The sequence below is a fragment of the Lolium perenne genome, chromosome 5 (genome assembly GCF_019359855.2).
Source record: "Lolium perenne isolate Kyuss_39 chromosome 5, Kyuss_2.0, whole genome shotgun sequence".
NCBI classification, from domain to species: domain Eukaryota; kingdom Viridiplantae; phylum Streptophyta; class Magnoliopsida; order Poales; family Poaceae; genus Lolium; species Lolium perenne.
In genome coordinates this window covers 40,079,547-40,093,498 of record NC_067248.2, presented here as the reverse complement: position 1 = coordinate 40,093,498, position 13,952 = coordinate 40,079,547, and the positions used below count along the sequence as shown (strand labels likewise).

The following is a 13,952-nucleotide window of genomic DNA, read 5'->3' as shown; positions in this document are numbered from 1 at the left end:
CTCCCGCGAGCGAGCGCCAGCAGCGGCAGCTGGGCTGCAGCGTGGGGCGAGGCGCTGGTGGGCCGACCGGGCGGCGGCAGTGCGGGCGGAGAGGCGGCTAGCTGGGCGCGGGTTGGAGTGCGAGTTGGGCCGCAGCCTGGTGGCGGCCTGGTTCGCTGATGGAGGTGGGCTGTGGAGGTCGAAGAAGAGCTGGGCCGGTACTTCCGGTCCGGGTACCGGCCCAGTATCTGGGCCGGTACCGCTCGTGGTAGTACCGACCGGTCCAAGGCAACCATAAAATGCATAACTTGAGCTATGAAACTCCAAATGAGGTAAAACCAATTTTGATGGAAAGAGGACGACAAGAGCTACCTCTACACATGGTGAAAACATGCAAATGAGTGGATGATGATTTTCTTATGAAAATATAAGTGCAACCTCTCAACACGGTAAACCGGGAAAAACATCAAATTCGAACACGCAACATGACATGCATCTGAAATCCGTTTCCGATGAGCTAGAACTTGTCATGAGGATGAACACAAGCAGACAAGCTCTAAAACATCTCATGGATAAGAAGCAACAACAACCAACAAAACACGATGCAATGCATGCAAGGTTTGAGCTCTCTCCGATGATGCGACCAACTATCCTATCAAGCACAAACCTTGTCCTTGTGCGTTTCACTCGAGTCGGCAAGCTCCGTCTTCACCCTCTTCATCATTGTACATGCCACCACCTTCTTCCAACATACACACCACCATCTTCATCCATCTTCTATGCATGCCACCATCTTCATCCATCTTCTACGCATTCTTCATCCCTCTTCATTTTCTACACCTTCTTCATCTCTCTTAGACACAGTCTTCATCCGTCTTCTTTATTGCACTCGATCTTCTTCATCTTTTAACCTTGAGACCAATCATATGGCTTTGAACACGTCCTAAGATAGATTCTCAATACAACCATTAGTCCATAGGGATTATCATCAATTACCAAAACCACACATGTGGGCTCCATGTCCTTTCAGGATGGACTGGTGCCTGAGGTGCCAATGGCATTGAGCGGCAACTCTAAAGATGTTGGTTGGAAGTATGGCAAATATTGTGATCCAACCAACAAGAGTAAGGTGAAATGTGACTTTTGTGGACATATTAGCACCGACGGATCTACCTTTTCAAGAAACACATTGTTGGGGTGTAAAACGTTGTGGTCTCATGCAAGAAGGCAACACCGGAAGATAAGGTGGCTTGCAAGAAAGCTCTTGAGAAAGTCGTAGTGACGAAGGGAACAAAGAAGCAGCATGAGCAAGATCTTAAAGATGGTGTGCATATCTCAAGCTCGGTAGGAGATGTAGTATGTGTTGGGAGCTCAACCTCGGAGCCTAACAAAGTGGGTCCAAAGGACAAGTTGTGTGTCCTATTGATGGCAAATCAAGCAAGGAAGAAGCCTTGAGGAAATTAAGTATGAATGAAGCCCTATTTGACAAACCGCGGCAATAGCCCTAGAAACTAAGTCTCGTGGCAGATCAAGCCGTACGGGAGAGGCGTGGAAGGGACGGCCGGTGGCGTGTCGCGGCACGCGGCGGGGACCCTATCGCTGCACTGATCCGGTGGTTAGCGGGGTGGACGGGTGACGGTGGCGAGAAGGAGTTAGCTTTTAGACTTCTAGTGTTTCGTGGCGGGGTGGGCGGGTTGGGAGAGTGGAGGGGTCCGGTGGATGGGAGCGCTCATCGACGGGGGTCATCAGGGGAGTGTGGGGAGGAGACAGACGGGCAGGTAGGTCGCTCTCACCTGGAAGCCGGGAGGTCGCTGTCATGGGGAAGCTTCCGGGATGGGCTCAACAACCGCCGCTCCCTCCTTCCCTTCCGGATGGGGCGGCAGCGGAGGCGCGCAGGTGGAAGGGTTTCAAGACGGTGGAGGAGGATGAGCAGGAGCGGGAGTGGAAGTGGGTGGGGCGACGCGGAGTGGGAAATTTCCCCACGAGGTGAGAGATAGAGGGGATGGACGGGAGGGGGGGTGCGAATGGACAATGTTGGCTGGATTTTGGGGGAGATTTCGAAAAGGACATTTTTTGGCCCCAGCCCGCGCGCTGCCTCCACGCAGCGGCACATACACCGCACGAGTTTCCTTTTTTTCTTTCTTTATGGCTTTGCTCTTGTTTTCTTTTCCACCCTTGAGTTTCCACTAGTGTTTTAGCAATGCACACTCGTATCAGTGGATAAGAAATGGGGCCTCCCCTCCATAAAGGGTTGGAACCGGGACGAGGGGACAAGAAAAAGGCGAACCAACTAGGATTTCTGGTCCCTATCGAAACAAAAAACTTGAACCAGAAAACTCCGTTATATTTGTCAGCTGAAATACGACAATCCAAGCGGAGTTTTAGTAAAGGTTTTTCTCGCTTTATGACTGACACTAGAATTACCTTGGTTGGGCCCTCCTTCTTATGATACACGGCTTTGGTCCAAAAAACGTGTTCCATGTTTTTTTAACATTTTGACATGCTTGTTCTATGGTTGTAGTTGTAGATGATGTCAGAGGCGGCTGTCCTTGTAGATAGTCTAAGGAACGGTAGGCTGCCGATTTAAGTTTATTCGGCTTCATCAAGCACCATGTGGGTATCACACTAACAATAGTATGGGTGAATTGACCGGTCTAATTAGCCGCCTAGTGGTGCCTTCTAGAATTGTCCCATTATTATATAGATGTGTGTTACTCGATGTGGTGTTAGACTCGTTACAACTTGTTGTCACAACATCTTCGAGAATTGTTTTCTACTTCATTTCAGTGACATCGATGTGCATACTTAGGCTAAAGTACTATCTTGTTCTACCGTGGATGTTGAGTTTGTCACTTAGGAGGGCACCGAGGCTTTGCTGGTGTCCATCTATGCTCCATCGTTAGGAGGGTGATTTGTTGTCTCGCTTTGGTAGTGTAATCTTCATCCTAACACTCTCTACAAGAAATAACTTCGACATAGCAACATAGATCTCGCATGCTCACTACTACTTTTAGCGCCAGACGATGTACGCAGAATCTGCGAACATCTTCTAGTGAAATTTCCAATGCATCTTATTCCTGAATAGATTGTACAACGTGACTCTCCTATCATCCACCTTCCCCGATGCCCATAATTTTCTTTTCCGTTCGGCCCTAGCAACTAAACATGATTCTACTACATATGATAGGTAGCTATTTATGGAAGGTGAATGGCTGAACATGGTGCATGATCTGAACTCATTGTTCACACAAAAATCACATGCTAGTTGTTGTGTCATTAGTTTCAATGTCTACGGTCTAGTTGTAGACATTTATGGCATTCGTTGCACACAACACTAAACCAAATGCAGGTAGCAACCCAAGACAATGTAGCCATATTGAACTCTATAAACAAGGCAAATGAGTCTTGTTGATTTATTTTTAACAAGGGGTGGCATAAAAAATACATACACCACACAATACATTTTGCATAACTCGGAATAAAGCAAGAACAGACATGAGCACACGATTTTTAAAAATATTGACCGATTATCAGTGATGACCATCATAAGCGCATTTTCGATGTCACTTGGAATTATTGTGGGTTTTAGGCCCAGTTCTTTTGGCGGCTTCTCGGAGAAGCTGCCCCCCAGCTTTCTGGGGAAGCCGGTTCTAAATTTTTCCGAGGCTTCTAGAATAGCTAAGGCTAAACTAATTTGGAAGCCTCACAAAATTTTGTCATCGGCTTCCCCAGGAAGCTGGGAGGAGGGTAGCTTCTCCGAGAAGCCGCCAAAAGAACTGGGCCTTAATTCCTCACGATTTCCCTTTCCATTGAATGTGAGATTACAAGAGGACTTGTGCATCCCATTCCTTGATAGATTGTACTATATGACTCTCCTATCATTTGCCTCGCTCGTCATCCATAATTTTCCATTTAGCACTTGCAACTAAACATGATTTTACTATATAGGGTGGCTAGTTATTTATGGAAGGTGAGTAGTTGAACATGACAGATTTAGGAAGATGTATTAAGATTGTCCAGATCTGACAGTCCGTGGCTTTCTTTATATATATTTTACAATTTACAATTTTACAATTTACAATGATGTCCTCAGAGAGCATCTCTAATCGCGTCTCTCAAACCGTCCACCAAAGGGATTTGGGGCGCGTCGGACAAAAAAAAGTTCCCAACCACATTCCCCAAAGCCGTTTTTTGTCCGGCGCCCCCCGATACGGTGTCCGGTGCCCCGAGCCTGTCCTCGCCCCACAGGGGACGCTCCGGGCACGCCAGACACAACGAAAAGCGAGGCAAAGCGACGCGGGCCCGACCCGTCAGCGGCACATTGAATTTAAACCTAACCGTCGCCTACCTCGCGACGGAAGTTATTTGTGCGCAGTGACACACGACGATATCTTTGCCTTAATTGCGACGGAGGTTCGCATGCCACCGCGCGTTCCCGCGCTTTCTTCCAGCCTCTTCTCGCTCTTCCCGCGCTTTCTTCCTGACGTCGGCGTCTATAAAACGCCCTCCCGGCTCAATGGCAGCCAACACAGCCGCCGACACCACTTTCTTCGTCACAAGCACAACACTCCAGTTGCTCCACCGCCATATCCTCCACCACCAGTGCGCAATCATGAACCGCCCCAGCGATGGCCATTTCCCTCCACCGTCGTCTCCTCCAGCACCACCTCCACCAACGAATTCGCAGTCCGGCATCGACGTCGCCGCCCGGGAAGAGCGTCGGCGGCGAGGGACGGAGAACTGGCGTCCACATCGTCAGGAGCGGCGGGAGGCACTCGAGCAGCAGGCTCGCCAGCAGCGTGAGGCGGCGCACGCGGCGGATGTAGCGGCGTTCTACGCCCCTGGCCCGACAGCTGCCGAGAGCGCGACGACAGCTGCGTGGCAGGAGGAGGCGCTGGCGGACACCATTGCGGCGTTCGACGCCTCCACGGCAGAAGAGGCACGGCGGCGCCAGACGGAGGAGATGAGCCGGCGGTGGGATGATGAGCAGCGACGCCAGCGCGAGGAGCGGGAGGCACAGTACCGTGAATGGCGGGAGGCGATCGAGCGTCGGCGGCGGGAGTCGATGGAGCGCTCGCAGCAGCTGGCGGCGGAGGTGCGTCAGCAGCGGGAGGCGGCGCTAGCGGCAACGGAGGCGGCCTGGGGGATTCAGGCAGAGGAGTTGGCGGCGGAGGCCGACGCGTTGGCGGCAACGATGTGGAGGCGCCAACGGATGAGGAGGAGGCGCCAATGGAGGAGGAGGAGGCCGAGGCGGAGGAGGAGGATACCGAGGTGGAGGAGGAGGACGACGACGAGTTCAAGTGGTCCGACGACGACGGGCCGCACCCGAACGAGACGGCCGATCAGCAACGCGCGCTCGTCGAGTCCTTCGAGTCGGAGAAGAAGCTCCAAGACGCCGCCCGTGCCCGCGAAGAGGTGCAAATTCGTCATGCCGTCGAGCTCTCCCTCCAGGCGGCGCATCAGGAGAGGGCAGGCGACGACGCGCTGCTGGAGCAGCGGCGTCTGGCCACCGCCCTACACATGGAGAGGCGGCGCGCAGCAGGAGCTGCGGCGGAGGGGAGGCGACGACGGGGCAGGGCAATCGAACGCACCGTCGGGTGGTAAGTAGGCTAGGGTTTAGATGAAATGTAGCCGTTTTCATTCAAACTTTGTAATATAAATTAAATTTGAATGCGTCCACTAATATTTATTTGGGGATTTTGTTTGGGGAACGCGAGTGGGGAGCGACGATCTCCAAATGCGACAGGGACAAAACACGTCCCCAAACGGTCGATCCGGCGCGGTTTGGAGGGAGATGCTCTCACCTGAGGTTTGGAGCACCGAATTTCCGAATTTTCGCCACGCCGCAGCTCCTTCATGCTGTTTATCCTCTCCTGATTTCGAAATTCAAGCGCCGACCCTTCCCCCTCCTCTTCTCCCCCACATTCCCAAAACCCTCCCGCTCCTCTCCCTCCCCAACCGATCCGCCATGGCGGCGGCGCCGCCGCCTCGCTTCCCCGTCTCCGCCTCCGCTCGTAAGCGCCTCCCCGGATCAATCTCGCGCCTCGACGGCCGTACACCAAACCCTAACTCCGCGCGCTCGTCCACTTTCTCTCTCTGCAGTCGCAGCCTTCGCCTCCTCGATGCGGGACACGCTCCTGGACGCGGCGTACGACGGCGACCTCCGCCTCCTCAAGAGTGCGCTTGCAGGGCTGGTGCTGGGTAATGGCAGGGGCCACCCCAGGGAGGCGGTGGAGGCGGCGAGGTCGGAAGGCGGCATGTGGGCGCTGCCCATCGCCGCGTGCAACGGGTAAATGGAGGTCTGCAGGTACCTGGTCGAGGTGCTGCGCGTGGATGTGAACTCCGCCGACGATGAGGGTCTGTTCCTTAATTTCAAACGTTTGCCCCTTACTTGATCCCTAGTGGTGCCCACATTTGTGTATCTGGCCACGTGCTCTGTTTCTTTAGGGAGATCCCTAGTAGTGCCTACAATGAAATAGTGCCTATGTTGAGATTCAAACATGTCATTGATGGATGTGAATTTACTCTTCTATTAGCTGTGTTTACACATGATTTATGGATTCTATTAATAGTTCAATTTCATCTGATGGGGACTGAAATTAAAATTCTACAGCCGATTCTGATTAATTATGGGACTGTTAAAACTGAAGTTGTTAGTCCTGTTTGCCTAAGGCACCTCCACATTCTACCTTGTGCGTTACCTGAATTTCATGTATCTGTGGTTCCATACATTGTAATCTTGCTTTCTGTCATGCTCGGTGAAAAGTTTTCAGTTGTACATTTCTTTGCTGATCCTGAATTGATTTACATCAATAAGAATCTTGGTATGTATGCCTGCCAGGTAGAACACCTCTCGTTTATGCGGTCATCAGTGAAAATGCTCCTGTTGTCAAGTATCTTCTTGATCATGGTGCTGATCCAGACAAAGCTGACGATGACAAGTTAACCCCTCTACATTCTGCTGCTGGACTAGGTCCCCTCTCTATTCATATGTATCTCTGTTTTGCACGTCTGTACCACAGTTTTTTTTTTGTTTGTAATACATTGTGTGGCCATAGTATGTTCATATTACTAGGGTTTTATTTGATGATTTTCCAGGGGAATTTATATTTTCCTTCCCATGGGTTAGTATGGAAGTAGATTATCTTCAAATTGGATGGTTTTAGTTGTGTTGACCTATTGTTTACAACATCCTCAATCGTGTTAATATGCATAGAAGGTACTGCATTCTCTAAAAGTACGTTATGCAAATATAATGGTTTATCAACACAGATAATTGTTTTTCTGTTATTATGTGCATTTAGGTAACTATGTCTATGTGTTAAAAATTGTCCGCATCCAAAATGTGCCTCTTTGCTTTATTTCAACAGTTATTGGTGAACTTCACTTTTTGGTCCGGGTTAGTAAGTGTTGTTCTTGTTTCCATGGAACGTTGACCCTCTGTAGCATCTAGCATGATCATTGTAGCCTATATGCAGGGAAAACTGAGGTCTGCCAGAGCCAGATACAAATAACGAAAAACATTGTCAGGGAAAAAAACTTACAATTTTAGGTAATCAGTACCTTCATATTGCTTCTTTTGTGCAGGAGATTGTGAAATGATAAAACTGTTGCTTGCGAAGGGAGCTTATGTTGACCCGATAGCTGATGAAATTGGGACACCACTGCATCTTGCTACTAAGGAACAACAAGTCGCAGCTATGAAGACTTTGTTGGACCATAATGCAGATGTAAGCTTAATTTCCTGCTACTTCTGCCTTAAGTTTCATGTTCAACTGTAAACAAAAATAAAGTTTTAATTGTTTACTTGTTGTCTATTTTTTTCTTAACTGTATTTGTCTCATGTTCCATTCTAGTTGCGTTTGGTACTTTGGTTCCTTGAGGGTGTTTTTTCGCTGCTATGTAAGTTAAGATGCTATGATGGCTCTTTGCAGCACAATTCAATCTTCAAATGTTTGTTTACTTCTTTCTTCCCTGCTGCTTTTAGTTGTAATTTTCTAGTTATATGTTACTCTTCAAGATTTTCCTTGGTAGCGACTACAAAAACCAGAAGTACTTCATTAGTTTTGTTGAAATCCATGACATTGTTCTCAAGATATAGTCTGGGTCATAACTTATAGTCTCAATTCTTACACAAGACTAATGTTTAATGTTCGATTGGAATCATCACTATGCTTTTATGTGGAAGTCTACTATACATGCTTTCATGTATGTATAGTTTTCAAAGTACCGGATGCATGCATTGGACAATTTCTTTTTGGTGCATTGCCCTTTTGTGCACTTTCCATAATGATCTATTTTCTATCACGTCTGCCATCTTATATAAGTGCTATATGGACGCAATCCATCAAACAAGAAACATCTACTAGTCAAGAGTTCGCTAATAAGGAGGCTCTTATTTGTTTTCGCAAATTGCAACATCACATGTGCTGTTTCCTCCTTTTACTGGACGATTGACATAATATATATGGTTATGTATATATACCGTTATGTTTAATGTTTTTCTCTATCCAATTCTTATAATTCTTCACATCTCTCATAGTGCAACAAGACGTACATGATGTCCGGACTGTATCCTACGACGCCCCTCTTTGAGGCTGTAAATGTCTCATCAGTGGAATGTGTGAAGCTCCTGGTTGAGGTATTCTACATTTATCTTAGCCTTTTCATGTCTAGCCTTGCACTGGGTAGCTTACATCATTTCAATAAGTTTTCAACAATTGAGTTTGGAAACGCTTAACTTCTTTAGTTATTCACCATAAAGAAAATGTGACATTCCTTTTATATGATAGGCTGGTGCTATCATCAACTCAGATTGTGTCTCAACTCTTTCACTTGATTCTACAATGGGAAATGATGGCTCAACTGAGTGCTTAAATTTCTTACTGGAGGCTTGTGCCAACTGTGATACCCCTGATGATGTAAGATTTACCCCTTTGCCACTACTAGACACAAGTGTTTGTTAAATGGAACTTTTCAAGACTTTTCGTGCCGCTTATTTCCTACCCGTAGTTTGTCGTTGCTCTACTAAGAATCCATGCACTGACCATCTTTCATTCTTGAATTTCTGACACACCTAGCTTAACATAGGCACCTTGGTCATGAGTTATATTGTTGTCTTATGTAGCTCCATGATTACATGCTACATGTTCTCTTCTGTTTGTAGGATATATAAATATACGATACATGTGGTATGAGATTTTTTAGCCTATTAATCTTTGTTGAATATTAATTCTTGTTTGGGTAGACTTTTTTTTTGTAATTCTTGTTTAAGTAACACAGTAACATGCTGTAACTTTTTCTCGGTATGCTGCATAGATATTTCTGTATTGTTTCGGTGTGATGCCCAGTAAAACAATTTTGCTACTTTGGGAAGCAGATAGAAATGGAGCCGTCAAATATTAGTATTACCAGTATATATCTGTAGAATTTCAGTTTGATGTTCTGTTGTCATGTATTGATTCAGTAATGTGGTATTTTCTTAAGTTAGTTGCCTTAATTGTTCTGATTTTATTTGAAATGTTGTATATCTACAGTAAATATACAGGTGAGGGTGACGATTAATTGTAAAGGAATGATAATATAAGTGATTGACTTGAGGGTAGAGTTCTGTAGCCTTAGTTCTGCTTACCATGATTGCACACAATTTTGTCATGCTGGACAACTTAAATACATGGTTTTTTTTCCTGGATTTTTAAGTCACTGTCTAGTGGTGCTACGCTGCTACTCTCAGAGAAGAGGTTCAGTTGTGTGTTTGGTGGACTTTGTGAAAACCTAAGGTGCGTCTAGGATAGTTACTCAGTCAATTTTATCATCTTTAGGGCCTATTTGGTTTGTGGCTGCAGTTTGCCACATCTCTTAGGACTCACAGGTCAGTGACTATTTTTACGGTCAAGTTTTGCCACAGCTCTGGCAAATATGCTGATCAAATGCCATATTTGAATGTATTTTCCAAATTTAGTGAAAATAATTACAAATATGTTAGTAAAGAAATATTGAGAATTTTTTTAGTATCAAATTTTGTATCTTACGTTTGCTTTTAAGTAATGTGTGTGTGGGATGAAACATGTCCAATTGAAACAATTCAAATTTAGTTATATTTTTCTTTGCTTTTTTTCTTTCTTTTCACATGCTGACGATTTATTTGGAAATATTTAGGTCCTATTTAAAAGGGTAAATTTTGGTCTTAATTTGTAGAGGCATCACACTGATTTATGTGAAAGTCAAGTTATATGAGATTCCAGTGTTCGGTGTTCCATACTGGGCAGACAAAGGGAAATAATGGCAAATTTGTTTTTGATCTTGTTAGAAACTTCCATCTACTATAATTGTGTACAGGCGGAAGTTTTCTTTGGCATCATCTTAAATTTCAGTACTACAGAAACAGGAGATGAACCGGGTTGCGCACTTACACTAGAATAGTACGTGTGACATCATCCTAAATCTTAAGATCCTATAGAAAATAGGAGAAGAACTAGGTTGCACACTTACATTAGAAAAATATATGTGAGGTGAAATTTATGGGGAACATATATTGCTGGTTGTTGAAGTTTCCATTGGTCCTATTACGATTAATATTTATTACAGTGTATTGCTTGTTGTTAAAGTCTTGACTGGTATGGGACCTTATTACTGAAGAATAGTTATTACAGCAGGGATTTAGGGTGCTGTATGATTAGCATGACTGCATGAGTATTTGGGAGTCTTAAATATTATGCTTATACAATCTGCAATGTTGACCGTCAATTTTTTTGCCTAACAAAACCATGTTTTCCCAAATATTTACCGAACGGTCCTATTTAATTTCTTTACTATTATAGCGTCTTTCCATTCTTCCTCATGTCTCCATCTTATTTGACATTGTTTTTATTGTTCAGGAGAAACATGAGAATACATGGAAAATAGCACTGTTGAAGTCATTTGGGACTAAAGCAGTCAAGAGAAAAGATTTCTATTCTGCATCAGCGTTCTACACTAAGGTTTGGTACATCCTGTGTTCGTCTTTTCATGCTTCTAATTATTTGGAGATAAAGAATGCATATGAACAGATTTTCAAACAGGCTTCTATCTATGATTGAGTCATCAAATGGCAAGGCCTAGGAATTGAAAAGGAAACTTGGCCAGTGGCAATGTCAAGGCATAACTACCTTGAAAAATATGGCTAGAAGCCTAGAATGACTGGGAAGGGATTAGGCTATTGGAAGGGGAAAATAGGCGATGAGTTCTATGTTGGTATTAGGTTGCTTGCCAGAAGATTTCAATAATCTTTTCTTTGTATTGGTGCATCAAGACTTGACACCTAAAACTAGAAATCCTACCTTATCTCTGCCTTATTCCAAATGGTACCCAATCTTTATTCTTTCTTCTCTTAACCTTTTCAAATGGTCCTCAACTTTCTTAACTCATGCTAAGAGACCAATAGCTGGTTTATGCCCCTTGCGCGTGAGCCCCATCATGCCCTTGCAGCTGGCCCGATTTGGCTCCTGGTGTTCTAGCAGGAATTTGTCCTCTACCAGCCACAACATTTCAACTGGGGAAAACTAGAATGCTTTTTTCCTTATTGCGTTAGGATTATTTGTTGCCAAAACTGCAATATTTATTAGTGTGGTGCCTTTGCAGATGACAGAATTGGAATTGCTGACCTGCTGACTTTTCCTCACATTCTGAATTGCATGTGGGAGGTGCAAATGAACATGTATTTGGGCAGTATTTTGTTTATCAGGGAGAATAAGCTGTTTTTGGACCTTAACCTTACACTAGATACATTTAGCACAAATTAAAACTTTCTGTAGACTCACCAATTGTTTGAACTACCGGTTGGATGGATGGACAAATCAGTGAACCCACTGCTTGATTGGTTGGCTCACTGCTCTGATCTCGCTAACTGTACATCAAGGCCATTAGCAATAACTTACGGGTGTCCTATTTTCCCCCGGGGGTCTTAATTACCACTGCTTAGCTTTCAAATTGCCTCTGACCATCAAATTAAATGTGAATAACCCGTCCACCTCTCTTTGAAACAAGGGGTGCTTCAGATCATTAAGAGCATACTGCGAGTAGGAAGTGGAATTAACACTCCTTACTGAGGTTTAGTAAGGGTAGCAAATAAAAGTATGCAGGTTCCATTTTGGGCGCATATGCTCCCTTTGTTTTGAAATGCATCTTTGATATATTTTGAAATGTCAAAATATTTGAAATAACAAATTCACGTGTACATCTCTTTTTTCGAGAAAAGTCCTTTGCGTTTCATTTCATTGAAAAGATAGAATTTGTTACACGCCGCCTAGGAGGTACACGACAAGATAGAATGCACGTGTACATCTTCACATGCTATGTGCGCGCAAAGTCTTTCCATGAAAAATCGATTTGTCGTTTGGGCTGTGTAAAATGATAAAATTTGGTGCTAAAAGTAAGGCTTTTTGTGAGACATGTTTTGTCTTTTTTACATTGGGCACGAAAAACATTGTTTTTTTTTTCGCGAAACTGTACGAATGCACATAGATTGTCGAGATGTACATGAGAAATTTTTTGTTGGAATTTTTTGACAATTAGAAATATGTTTTTTGGGTGGAGGGAGCATATGCACCCGGGAGCTGAATTGAATTTACTATATTTATTAAGTAATATATGAAAAAGCCTCTTAGGTTGGCATTCTTTTCAGAAAATTAAGGTATTCACATGATTCATTAACATCTTGCAGTAACACTAGTCAATGCGCAATCATTTGCAGAATTCCTATTCAAATTCTCACAAATTATATCTGCTTTTGACACTCAAGAAATTTCGATTTAACTTGTTGGATGCAGGCACTGGATCTTGACCCTAATGATGCAACCCTGTTCTCAAACAGGAGCTTTTGCTGTCTCCGCATGGGTGATGGAGAGGAGGCTCTGCTGGATGCTCTTAAATGCAGAGAACTGCGGCCTGACTGGCCAAAGGCCTGCTACCGGCATGGTGCCGCTCTGATGTTACTAGAGGTGGGATCGAAGATGCAATCAGCTACCTTTTTATTGACCTAAGCACATTCTTTTTAGTAATTTACAAGGTGTTGCTCATTAGGACTACGGGAGCGCATGCAAAACACTTTTGGATGGACTTAAGTTGGACCCAGAGAATGCTGAGATTGAGCGTGCATTACGGTACCTCCTTCTACGTTGTTTTCCTTTTGGATGCCCCCTTGTGCATTGTTGCATGCCTGTTTCAACACATCTCACGGTTTGTTATATATTGGAAACATGTTAGACCTCTTATGTGCTTACTTTAGGACTTGCATATACACTTGCTTACCTAAAATATTTAGGACGGTCATTCTGCTTGCTAGATTGGTGGCATGTACTGTTTGTGCACGGTCAAATGATAATTTTCCCCATGCTTTATTATGAAAAAGGGGTACACAGTTTGCTATGACCATATTGTAGCCACGCATATGTGCCCACATCACCATCCAACACTCACTAATTGTGGCTGTGATGTGCAGGGAAGCTATGGAATCTCTGAAGACCTCTAAAGGCACCAGGGCGAGATGAGTTTGCACTTATGAAGATAGATAGGTGAAGACACCTCTCGTGAAAACATCCTCTTTTCAAGTCTAGTAATGACCACTGAAAGTTCTTTTTTGAAATATTGCGAAGCAGCTTTTATGAAATAGTGTGGAGCCACGGTAATGTGTTAGTATGGTCCTCGAGATGTTGGTACGCCACGTTTGTGCGAGTCCCTTTTCTAGGCCGATGGAAGGTGCCCTGTTGCCACTGTTTCTCGTTTGTTATTACTGAGGCTAGTATAGTGGTATATAATGTTAGTAGCAAATGACATTTTTGGCTTGTTTTTCGCTGTGAATGTACGAGGGCACAAAAAGATTTAACTGCATTTTGATTCGAAGGGGCTTTTCAGTGGCAAGCTAGCGCGCATACAAAGTTCACATGCAAACGTTGTGACAACACAATCGGTGGAACCAAGGAGAGCCCGCTGATGGA

At 44.7% G+C, this 13,952-nt stretch overlaps 1 protein-coding gene across 1 annotated transcript; it reads left to right on the top strand.

Annotated features, from left to right (window-relative positions):
• The first annotated feature begins 5,839 nt into the window (after positions 1–5,839).
• LOC127298530 (uncharacterized) lies at positions 5,840–13,732 on the top strand. The gene is made up of 10 exons (XM_071819857.1): positions 5,840–5,993; positions 6,082–6,336; positions 6,821–6,952; positions 7,567–7,709; positions 8,522–8,620; positions 8,772–8,900; positions 10,857–10,958; positions 12,786–12,956; positions 13,039–13,118; positions 13,457–13,732. The coding sequence occupies exons 2-10, from the start codon at positions 6,273–6,275 to the stop codon at positions 13,503–13,505; spliced, it is 969 nt and encodes a 322-aa protein (XP_071675958.1). The 5' UTR covers positions 5,840–5,993; positions 6,082–6,272; the 3' UTR covers positions 13,506–13,732.
• Positions 13,733–13,952: the final 220 nt, after the last annotated feature.

Coding starts and splice junctions, on each gene's coding strand:
- LOC127298530 (XM_071819857.1), top strand. CDS start 6,273: ATGGAGGTCTGCAGGTACCTGGTCGAGGTGCTGCGCGTGGATGTGAAC. Junction 7,710..8,521: donor TGTTGGACCATAATGCAGAT/GTAAGCTTAATT, acceptor CATCTCTCATAG/TGCAACAAGACGTACATGAT. Junction 8,901..10,856: donor ACTGTGATACCCCTGATGAT/GTAAGATTTACC, acceptor TTTATTGTTCAG/GAGAAACATGAGAATACATG.